Below are 12414 nucleotides of genomic sequence, written 5' to 3'. Positions count from 1 at the left end.
CCTTGCTGCTGCCTCTCTACAACCCCAGTGAGAGACTTGTCGTGCCCCTCACTTAGGAACACTGAGGCAAAGAACTCGTTGAGGAGTTCAGCCTTGTCCCCTCTGTCCGTCACCAATTGTTTCTGCCCATTTAGCAGGGGTCCTATTCCTCCCTGGGCCTTCCTTTTACTCCCAATATATCTAAAAAACAATTTCTTGTTTTACAATTTCTTAGATTTAGTTTCATCTAACGTTAACGTCTTCCTGGGTTTTGCAGTCTCCTTGCATCTCCAGGTTTTCACCCATTCTACAAACTTTATGAACTTACTGAATAGTTATTTACTAGGGGTGTGTGAAGTGGGCCCTATTCGATTCGGATTTGGCCTGAATCAGGGACAGTGATTCGATTAATTGATTCAGATCACTGTCCCTTATTTGATTTGGCCAAATCTGAATCTGAAGATTCAATGCTGATTTGCAGAACAGCGATTTGGACATAGACACAACTTTAAAAGCTTTTTCTACATACCTTGAGGTAGCAGGTGCGGCTCATGATCGATGTGATGCTGGGGCACATGGAGCATCCCACGGGAGGGTGGCGGGGGGAGGCGGAGCCTCCATATGCTCAGCGGTGGACCCAGAAGTGGACCAGAAGTACTGGGGGCCCCCCCATGCCTCCCTGGCTCTGCAATTGGCTGCAGGGGGACCCTGGGTGCCCCCAGCAGACCCAGGAGGCACCAGTCACCGAGCTGGGGAGGTGCGGAGGGGCACAAAGTGCTTCTGGTCCACTTCCAGGTCTGCTGCCAAGCGTGCCAGGGAGCGCCCCCGTGCTTTATGCACCACAGCATCGCAGCATTCATGGGCCCCTGCTACCTAGAGATATGTAGAAAAAACATTTAAAGCTGTCTCTTATGTCCAAATCTCTGAATCTTTCCAAATTGATTTGGAGGGTTCCGATTCAATTCAGAGAGATTAAAGGGTCCTTGGATTTGATTCAGATATTTGGTCACCGAATCAGGCCGAATCTCCACCAAATCAAATCAGGGACTGAAGCTTCACACAGCCCTATTATTTACAAAATTCTGGTAGAATTAAAATTGGTTGATATTCTGTTAGTTACCTTGTTCCAAAAAAGAGTGAAAATAGGGAAGCAAGTGGTTTTGATTCTCATATTCATGAGAGATTTTTTAGCATTTTTTTCTAGGATCATTTACCAAATACTGCTTAAAATCTGCAGATGTTTCTTTTCCATTTCAATCACAATCTCACTTAATTTTTCAGGAAATTTAAAAATATTAATATTTATGTTCTTTCAAGGCTACATGATTCTAGTAACAGCTTTATAAACTCCTTGCAACTGTAAATGTACAGTTAAATAGTGCACAAATAGCTCATGAATCAATTGACTCCTCCTCCTGTGACCCTGGAGATTAATTCACATCTCATTATTACCTTATTTACATAGTATGGTCCCTGGGGCAAAATGCAAAAAATCAGGTCACTTTATGATTGCTTATTATCACAACATGTCTTTGCTGTGACATTTAGTAGATGTATATGGGATAACCTGCAAGTCTGTGGAAACATAAAGGTAGTCCATAATTGCCATTTAAAAATCCACACTATTCAAAACAATAATTGGTTCAGCCAAGCTCCCTTCCTAGATATAGTTACAGGTGGAACTTTAATTGAAGGAAATGTACTTACACTGATAAAATCTAGAAAAAAAGACTGTGTTCACAAGGCCATCACTGCATCTGTAACACTGAAATGGCAGCTGATTATTACTGCACCCCCATGGATCTGCCCCTGGATCTGCTTTATATACTAGCCTTGCAGCTTTCAGATGCAAGCATATGTCAGAGATAAGCTGAAGAAGTCATTTGGGTCCTAGATTAATTATGGACAATATGGGAGGTGCATTTACCAGCTGGTAGTGCAGTGCGATAGAATTAATTGTCTACTTATGTGTAATGAAGCAGTTTAGCCCTTAGGATGGCTACCTATCACTATAAGCATAGGTGGGGACATTCTGAAAGACCTGGTAATGTGTAGACCAGGGGTGGACAATTATTTGGGCTGGAAAGCCATTTAAGAAGTGTTGGTGAGTTGGGGGCTGGGGTGCTGACTCAGCCCACTGCAGGGGTGGGGTGGGGTGGGGTGGGGTGAAGGGTAGTTGATCCTGTCCAGCCCTGGGCCTGTCCATCTTACAACCACTGCTGGGGAAGCCAGACAGAGAAAGCAGGTGGGTGGGTGGGAAGGGTCTCCATGGAGAGCAGCTTGGGACCCCTGTGGGCAGGGTGTACTCAGCTGAGTGGATGGGACAGGGCCGCAGGTAGGTGCGGAGTGGCAAGCAGGAGCAAGATGGGCAGGGTGGACAAGCTGAGGTGCCCGAACAGTGTGGTCAGCTCTGGCAGCAGCAGTCGGGCAGAGTAAGCTGCCAACATGGGGGCTGCCAGGCCGTGTGCCTGGGGGCAGCAGGACCAGCCGCATATACCACAGCCTGGGCTATCCCCCATGCCTGGGCCAGGCAGAGCCAAGGGACCCACTGTGGGCTGAATAGAATCCCTTGGAGAGCTGGATCTGGTCTGCAGGTCATATTTTGCTTACTCCTGGTATAGACTGTAGTAAGTGCTAGGATATCTTATAGGAGTAGATAAGCATAAGCTAGGCCAAGTTAGTCTGTGTTATGTCAAGCAGACAAGCTAAGAGATACATTTAAGGAACTTGTAACATTCTCTCATGGTAGGTGAGAAAATGGGAAGTAGGGTAAAGGTGAAAAATGGACAAAATTAGGAATTTTTAGTAGATCTATTTTCCATATACGGGTTTCCCTCAATTTACGTGGGTTCTGTATGTTCAAATTGGCTCTTACACAATGACCCTTTTATACCAAAAATTCGTTATATGCGAGGTAAATTCACGCTTATGCAATTGGTGGAAGCCCATAGTCAGCTGCTTTGTATGGTGCATTGTGACGCACACCAAAATATAGTCCCGTCTGGATCTGTACTCCTCGCTCGTTGTCTGTGACATGTTTCTGTAGTTGCCATCCCCATTATGATAGTGTCCTGTGCTTGTGAGTACTGTCTGCTGTTGATGATTACCAAAACTGTCATGTAAAAGTGGTAGAAATGGGTGTGGGGGCCAGTACAGTCTAGGACTTGGAACGTATCCCTATTTGTTTCATTGTAAAGTGGGTTCCCTTTATGCGAATTCAAGTTATGCACTATTTTCCAGGAACACATGTACATCATAAAGCAAGGGAAACCTGTATAGGGTAATGCAGTTTCAAATTATTTATTGGCTAATAAAATGACAGCTGTATTCTCAGAAGGTGTTCCTCTTGCACTGACATTTTGTTCAGGCAGAGGGAACTATCTCCAGATGACAGATACCCTTGCTTTCAGGAGTTAGTCTCTGAAACTTGGGTAAGTATAGCAAGGTCTGGCCATGAAGACAGCCATGATGCCACCTGGTAGCCAAGTGATTCCTGACCCACTCTGGCTCCTTAGGGTACCCTCCCCTTTTTTACCTTGCCTGCTATGCCTTGATGAATCTTATAATGCCCCAGGGTCCCAGAGTGAACCTCAGTCCCTCAACTGTCAGTGCTTCACATGTCCAACTGGCACAGGTCTTGCCCTCAGGCACTAGATCCCCTTAGGATGGTTAATTGTGGCCTCCAACCTCCCCCACAGCCATGCCCATGCCTTTCAGGTGTTACTTGGTATTAATTCTGAGGGGACCCCTGGCCCCAACACAGCCCTTGACCCTTCAGGCCTCAAACCTTTGTCTGGGCTTCATCCTTCCTGACCTTGGCCCTTTCATTCTCATTGAGCCCCTCAGTTCAGGTTCACTACCCTGGATCTTAGCTTGTGGGCCCCAGCCCTGTATTGCACTCATGGGCTCTGGGCCCCAAGCCCTGTCTTGCTTCCAGCCCCCTTGGTCCCTGACCCAGGCAAGGCTGCCCTCTGTCCCGGTTCTGGATCCCTGAACCCAGCAAGGCTTTATGCTGGATGTCCCACAGGTGCCTGTGTGACCTCCATACTTTACCCATAGCCACAGCCCAGTCCTCCAATATCCAACTTAAATAGAACAAAAATACAAGCAAATCACTTTCCAATTAAAGGACCCTCTGTGCTCCAGTCTGCAATGGGGATGCATCCTACTAGCACGCAGCAAAGGTAAGGGGCTAGGGGGGGGAGTGGAGAGAGGAGCAGGAAGGGTAGAGGCTGTGGAGGGAGGGGAAAGAGGGAACAGATGCTGTGGAGGGGTGGGGAATGAGGGGCCTGAGGCTGTGGTGGTGGGGAGCAGGAAGCAGGGGATCAAATGGTGGGAGGAAAGCAAGCAAGAGACAAGCTGCTTGACCTCCCCACGCACCTACTCCCCCCTGCTGCCTGCTCTGATGCAGTGGTGGGGGGGGCCAAATTTAAGACAACTCTCTAGTAATTAGATTCTATACATGGAAAAGGATAACAAATTTATAAATTTTCCATGTATAGAATTTAATTATTGGGGTGGTAGTCTTTAATTCAGGGTTGTCTTGGATTTGGGTAAATATAATGTTGTTTGAAATTCTTCTTGGTTTCTAATCATTTTAATCATTTGTAACCTTCCAGGTTTTAATTACACTATCATTTGTAACCATCGCTTTTTCAGTTTTAAGAACATTTGATTATTTGTAATGTAATAACAAGAGTTCTGTTAAGAATCAGCTTGTATTGCATGATTCTGTACTTCCCGTATACTATATCTGAGGGTCAGTATATTATCAGAGAGCGTGCAGTGCACATAGGCAGGACTGTTGAACTAGTGGACAACATGTGGGTCAGCAGGGGTCACCATGTGGCCAGAGAAGGGCCACTCGTATGGTTAAGGGTTTGCAGGCCAAGCCCTATGAGGAGAGACTAGGGCACCTGGACCTCTTCAGCCTCTGCAAGAGAAGGTTGAGAGGCGACCTTGTGGCTGCCTATAAGTTCATCATGGGGGCACAGAAGGGAATTGGGGAGGTTTTACTCACCAAGGCGCCCCCGGGGGTTACAAGAAATAATGACCATAAGCTAGCAGAGAGCAGATTTAGACTAGACATTAGGAAGAACTTCTTCACAGTTAGTGGTCAAGGTCTGGAATGGGCTCCCAAGGGAGGTGGTGCTCTCCCCTACCCTGGGGGTCTTCAAGAGAAGGTTAGATAGGCATCTAGCTGGGGTCATCTAACCCCGGCCCTCTTCCCTGCCTATGCAGGGGGTCGGACTCGACGATCTATTGAGGTCCCTTCCGACCCTAACATCTATGAATCTATGATCCAGGGCCTACTGTAGCAATATTACAGCCTACCTTTCTTTGCCACCAGTGCTTTGCCTACCATGCCTCAAATTTGAAGAGAAAAGAATGTGATGTCCAGTCTAATTTGTGTGGTGTGGATATACTGCTTGCCATCTAAAGCAGACTACACAAAGTTTCTGGTCCCAATGGGAAGCAATCTAAGGCAGGGATCAAGACATTGGCAGCAAGAGCTCCAACACTGACAAGCCCCTGCTGGGCCTGTAGCCAGCACTGTCAATGCTGATGTCTTTGGTCTTGAATATGTAACTTTCAGTGCTGTAGCTCCAAGCACTGATGGCTTGGTTGCTCCTTTGGACCTCTCCTTGCTGGAACCAGAAGTACACCTGAGTGTGTTTCCTTTCTGGGGTCAGAAGCCACCTTCACCTGGGCTACTTCAAGCAGTGTAGCTTGATTATCAAGTCCCTGAATTTCCAGGGGCCAAAGGAAAAGTTGAGGCCAATGAAATGTTTATTGGGGATGTGCCTTTCCCCAAGGCAGAAAAGATGGGTGTCAGACTAGTATAGAGGAAGGGCAGATTTTGAATCCTGAGAGCTTAGAATCTGCCACTTTCCAACAGCAGCAGGCAAGACAGTCTCACTCTAGTAAATGTGGGGCTCCCCTTGTAAGTCTCCTCTGATTTTAGAATATTTATCTACAATTTGAATTAATAAGTAAACAAGTGAAAAGTATTTCTTCATGCAGCTCAGACAAAATATTGGATGGTTTAGACATAGTTGGGGCAGGGTGCAGGACAGAGCCACAGTTTGTCCAGGGGGCATGGGAGGGTGGGGAGGAGGAGTGGCTTCCTGCAGCTACACCCCCCCTCCCCAGGGGAGGCATGTGCCCCCCTGATTTGTGCACAGGGTGAGGGCAGGCTGTCTGATGCAGGCTTGGGGCTGGGGATCGCACTGGCCTCTTTCCAGTGGAGACTAGATCAGGGCTGTGCTTGGGGTGAATGGCAGTGCTTGGAGAGGGGGCTACGTGGTGGGCTATAGCCACCCAAAAATTCCCCATAGCCCCCTCTCCCAGTGCTGCCGCCACCTTCCCTGAGTTCAGCCCCGGCCCAGCCCCTCTACTTGGAAGAGGCCGGCACAACCCCCAGCCCCGAGCCCACAGCAGGCAGCCCGCCCTTACCCTGTGCACAAATCTGGGAGGCACATGACCCCCATGGTTGTGTGCAGAGGCAGGGAGCTGCCCCGCTACTGCCCCCCCGGATGAGTTGCCCATGGTTATGTCCAGTGCCCTGCCCTGGCTGGGCAGCCCCTTGCTGATAATGTCAATTTTTCTTTTATCGGTGCCGATCCAATATGGACAGATATATCAGCGCACCTCTAATTACAGATTTCTGTTTGAAATCTCTGGCTTTATCTTAGCACCATGACCAAAAAAAAACTTGGGGGTAATGACTGACCACACAATGAATATGAGCCACCAATGTGATGCCGTACCTGGCAAAGCAAATAAAATCCTGCCTTGCATCTACTGATGCATCTCAACCAAGACCCAAGATGTCACCTTTCTGCTTTATTCAGCCTTAATGAGGCCGCAGATGGAGTATTGCATCCATTTCTGGGCTCCACGCTTCAAAAAGGATGTGGAGAAGCTTGAGAGAATCCAGAGGAGAGCCATACGTATGATCAGAGGTCAAGAGAGCAGTTTGGAGAAATATTTCTTAGCAAGCTTTCAGGTTTAAAAACCCTTCATCAGGCTGAGGAAGCATCTGCAGTTGGTGTGAATGGAATGAATAGTAAAGAAGCCTAGAGGCTGGGCTGCAGGCAAGAAAGCCAGTCAGTGAAAATGTAAATTGAGGTGTCAGGGGGTGAAAGACAGGATGGGGGCGCAGGGATGTAGCAGGTAAAAGTGGAGAGGTGCCTGGGGAGTCAGATGTCAGGCAAGTTGTAGTGTGTCAAAATTCTAATGTCTATATTGAGTCCATGAGTTTTTATATCCAGTAGATTTATGAAGTGAAGTTTGTAGGCTTGTCTACAAAAGGTGTTTTGTAAATTCCCTTTGAGGATCAGGACTGAGAGACTGGAGAGCAGTTTTCTTATGAGAAATGTGCCCTCACTGGTAATTGGGTGTTCCTGTCTTTATAATAATGTCCAGTGTACATTCATTCTATTGTACAATTGTTGTTTGGTCTCTCCTACATATTTTCCATCGGGGCATTTGGTGCACTGGATGAGAGAGATAACATTTCTGGAGGTGCAGCTGTAAGATCCAGGAATGGTGATGTTTCTGTTGTGGGGTGTAGTAATTGTGGGGGTATTGGAGATACGTTGGTAGGTTTTGCATTTCTTGTCATGGTATGGTCTGGATCCATTTGGTTTGTTTTGGGCTGTAGGAAGGTTGGTTCTGGTAATGAGGTTAGCAAGGTTCGGTGCTTGTTTGAATTTCCAAACTACTTTTCACAGACAAGCCTAAACACCTCACTTCATAAATCTACTGGATATAAAAACTCATGGACTCAATATGGACATTAGAATTTGGACACACTACAACTTGCCTGACATCTGACTCCCCAGGCCCCTCTCCACTTTTACCTGCTACATCCCTGCGCCCCCATCCTGTCTTTCACCCCCTGACACCTCAATTTACATTTTCACTGACTGGCTTTCTTGCCTGCAGCCCAGCCTCTAGGCTTCTTTACTATTCATTCCATTCACACCAACTGCAGATGCTTCCTCAGCCTGATGAAGGGTTTTTAAACCTGAAAGCTTGCTAAGAAATATTTCTCCAACTATTCAGTTGGTCTAATAAAAGATATCAGATTGACCCAAAGAGCCTTGTCTGCCTATGTCCTTAGACCAACACGGCTACAATTTACACCCCTTAATACACACAAGTGATATGAGTTTTGCTTTCAACAGGTTGAGCAGCACTTTCACAGAAACACCTGCACCTATCTCCTTGGGACTCAGCAGGCTTCATGCCCTCATAAGGGTCTACCATCCCTGCTGTGTTAATCCAAATTGGCAAAAAATGACAAAATTATAGGTATTTTAGTGATTCCCAATTATAGTCTATGGCTGAATCTCTGAATCCAGTTCGGCCGAATCAAATCAGAACAGAAACTTGAATCACCAAATCAAATCACTGTCCCTCTGAATTGGCCGAATCCGAATTGAATAGTTAACACTTCGCACAGGCCTATTGAATTTGTCAGCCTTTTTAAAGTGTTTTTCATTGATTATCAAATTTCCAGCATCAAGTACCTCAGAGAAATCACAGTGTATATAGTCAGTTTTGGATAGACTAATCTTCATTGCTCTTCCCTCTAGCACTTCTCTCCATTGGTCCAATCCAGTTTACACTTCCTCTAGACTCTCGTTACAAATGACCACATCATCTGCAACCATCATGTTCCAGGGTGGTCTCCTTCTTACTTGTTCAGTAAACATATCCATCGTGATTGCAAACAGGAACAGGCTCAAAGCTGACCCTTAATGTATGCCCACCTTCACCTCAAAACTCTCTCTCTCTTGAACTGCTCCTCACTTTCAATGTACATTTCCAATACATGTCCTTGACGGTTCTGGCATATTTCTCTGGCACCTCCTTAACTCTCAGACACTTCCATATTTCCTCCTTGGGTACATGATCGTAGGCTTTCTCCATATCAATACAAATGAAATGGATATCTTTATCACCTTTTCTGTATTTTTCCATCATCTGTTTTATTGCAAAAACCAGATCCATGATACTTCTCCCCAGCATGAATCTGTACTGGCCTTCTCCAATGACTATCTCAGTCCTTAGCTGATTCTCCACCACTCTTTTAGTCCTTAACCGATTCTCCACCAATCTTTCCCATGCTTTCAAAGTGTGAGACATCAATTTGACTCCCTGACAGTTGCCACAATCTTGGACATTACTTTTCTGCTTGAATATTGCCACCAACACACTCCCTCTCCATTCATCTGGCATCTTCTCCATTGCAAATATCTCTTTAAACAGCTTACACAATATATTGATTCCTTCTTCCCCCAAGACTTTCTAAACTTCCACTGGTATATCATCAGGTCCTGTTGCTTTACCATTCTTCATTTTGTTCAATGCTCTTTTCACCTCCATTCTGCTGATGTCAGTCACCATGCCTTGGTTTTCTGTGGCATTTGCTTGCGAACTTCTTGGGTTCTCTTTGTTCATCAGATCTTCAAAATAGTTCTACCTGTCCTTAATCTCTTCTTCGTTCGCCACCAGTCTCCCAGACTCGTCCTTGATCATTCTCACGTTACATCTCTCATCAATCTCTCTTCTCTTAGCATTCCTGTACACTTCCTTCTGTCCCTGTTTTGTTTATAGCCTTTTATACATATCGTCCGTTGCAGTGTTTTTGGCCTTAACAACAGTCCTCTTTGCACTCTTCCTCTCTACTTTGTATACTTCAAAGTCCAGAGGGTCCCCTGTATCTTTCCATTTCTTACACTTCTCCTTTTTCTCCCGTACCTCTTTCTGGACTTCCTCATTTCACCACTATGTTTCCTTCCTGATGGGCATCTTTCCAGATGGCGCTCCTCAGATTTTTTTCTTGATCTTATCCACCACCTGTTGCCACTAACTTTCAGGGTTTTCTATTTCTTCAACCTATTTCTTCCAACACTCCTGTTCTGAAGGCCTCTCTTAGTTTCCTTTTCCTGCTGCAACCTCCAGCACTTACTAAATATCAAGGAGTTGAGAAAATTATCTTACAGCTTTCACCTTCATGCCCATGACTACCATCCTGGGATCACCTTACAGTCTTTCACCTCTTTCCAACCCCATTTCCTCACTAGCAAATAATCCACTTGAGTTTCTCTAAGTCCACTCTTGTACATGATCAGATGTTCTTCTCATTTTTGGAGGAATGTATTTGAAATTGCGAGACAGTAAGATACTGCAAAATCTACTATCCTTTCCCCCTCTGCATTGAGGTCTCTGAATATATGTCCCCCATGTAGCAATTTCTACTTCGCCCAACCTATCCATTGAGGTCTCCCCCACCACTATTTCACTGTCTGGAACCTGTTGCATCATCTCATCCACCTTTTTCCAGTTCTCCTTCTCTACTGGATTCCCTATTTGTGGGACATACATGCTCATCATGCTCATCAGTAGGCCTCCATTGTCGTTTCAATCTCACAATCCTGTTGTTCTTCCTTTCAACTTCCAACACTTTGTCCTTCAGTTCTTTGCACAGGATCATCTTGACTCCATTTCTTCTGTCTCCACTGCTATAAATCCTCCACCAATCTCTCTCAGTTTCCTGCACACACGCAATATGTACTTTCTTCCTTTCCAACAAGAACGCCACTTCTCCACCTCTTCCTGTCATACTCCCCACATTGAGTGTTGCAACTCTCAGATCCTTTCTTTGGACCAGCTTCTTTTGCTGCACCCATCCTTGGTGCGGTAGCCCTTGCCCATTTCCCACAGAATCTGGTGTTGATCCTGTGTGTTGTGACAAAGTACATAGCAAAATTTGTAGATTCATTGGAATATGACAGGATTGCGCCATGAGCACTTCTACTATAGCCTCAAACTTGCAACCCTTGGACTATCAACCATGCACTTTAGCATCCACACCACCCCCATCCCTGTTCATGGGGCAACACAGCAAAATAAAACTGCCAACTTTTATACTAAGTGGCCCTGCTTCAAGAATGTCAAGTTGAAAGATGCCATTTGTATGAAACATGAGGGTTTATCCTTTAAATACCAGAATGCAGCTGAAGCTTACCCAGGTTGTGACCTATGGCTGAATGAGGAAAGATACTGTGCAACTTTACCTGTTGTTACTGGATGTGTCCCAGCACCAACAAGGTTAGGCTGACCAAAGTATGCAGAACCTGGAGGCAACAGCCAATGCCAAACACAGATGAATTGCTATAGTATCCTACTAGCGCTTATGTTATGGCCTGAGAAAAGGGAGAGGATCTTGATAAGAAGAATCCTAAACCTACTGGGTTTATACCTTTGGGATTTGATAATTCAGGGACATCAATTGGATAATGTCTCTCTCATGGCCAACAGGTTTGGACAAACTGTGAATCATCTGGATAATAACGCTCTCAAAGTATTAACAGTTGTTAAAACTTGTCCATTTGAAAAAGAGAAGGCAAAATATGAAAATGGGTACTACTTCTTTAAATACAGCCCAAGGTCAGGCATCATAGTGCTTAAGCTATGAAGCCAACAAAGAGAATGAAAGATTTAGAGATGATACTGGTTTCCTCATTCTAATAAAGTTGTTCAGCCTCAGAAGCAAATAGGGGCAGATGGGAGGAGGAGAATATGCAGCTGCCCCCCCCCCCCTTTTGATTCCTGCCCCACCCAAGGTTTAAAACCAACTATCTAGCAGTGGCAGCAGCATTTCTACTCAGGCAGCAGTGAGAGAATCAAATCATTTCATAGCTCATCATCATCTCCCCGATTCCTTCTAAACTCTTCATTTCACACATGCTAATAACCGTTTCTCCTTTTTAATGGTCCTGATGTTCCATTAACCAACCTATCCTCTCCTCTGCAATTCTGCGGTCTGCTAGTGTCTCCTGGTAATGCCCCTCCTATTTTTTAACTTGCTTGTTTTTAACTTATTCCAGTAAAGTAATATTTGTTTTCGCTTCAATCTTAAACTGAATAATCCAGCCCAAGGCCCCTGGCATATGACTAAATCTTCTAGTTTCTTTTTAACTGGAGGAAAACGTGTGTTGTGTTATAGGCAATGCTGCACCTCACCGTCCACACCCTTCTTCAAAATCCGCTGTGAAAGCAAGTGACTGCATCTTCAGTGCTTCCGCAGGACAGCCCAGGCCCCCAGCCTTGCTCACAGGCAGGTGAGATGATGCCTATTTTGTTTTCACAAACCGGGATGAGGTGAGCAGCGGATGCAGGTCCCGTGAGGTGGGCACCAGCATCCAACTACTTCCTGGCCTGTTCTCCAGCGCAGGGAGCTGCTAAGGGCACAGGTGGGCAGGGCGGAGAGTGAAGACTTAGCACAAGCTAGACGACTACTGAAGGAGACTGGTCTTACTTTACCCAGTGGTACTCGGGGAAGGCGGAGGTGGGCGGGGATTCAGCCTTCCCACGGGGAGTGACTCCTAGGGGCCGGGCGGCGGCGGCTCAGTCCCGCTG

At 45.9% G+C, this 12414-nt stretch overlaps 1 protein-coding gene across 2 annotated transcripts in view; it reads right to left on the bottom strand.

Moving 5' to 3' along the window:
• TSNAXIP1 (translin associated factor X interacting protein 1) overlaps window positions 1-12219 on the bottom strand; it is a 107156-nt gene extending 94937 nt beyond the window's left edge. For both annotated transcript variants that reach the window (XM_014525229.2, XM_025216793.1), the window contains exon 1: window positions 12019-12219. In XM_014525229.2, the coding sequence (XP_014380715.2) occupies window positions 12019-12065 (47 nt within the window). In that variant the 5' untranslated portion in view covers window positions 12066-12219. The remainder of the gene's footprint in view (window positions 1-12018) is intronic.
• Window positions 12220-12414: the final 195 nt, after the last annotated feature.

Source organism: Alligator sinensis, unplaced genomic scaffold (assembly GCF_000455745.1).
Source record: "Alligator sinensis unplaced genomic scaffold, ASM45574v1 scaffold1317_1, whole genome shotgun sequence".
NCBI lineage: Eukaryota > Metazoa > Chordata > Crocodylia > Alligatoridae > Alligator > Alligator sinensis.
The sequence above is the reverse complement of the archived record's forward strand: the minus strand, read 5'-3'. Positions and strand labels throughout refer to the sequence as shown.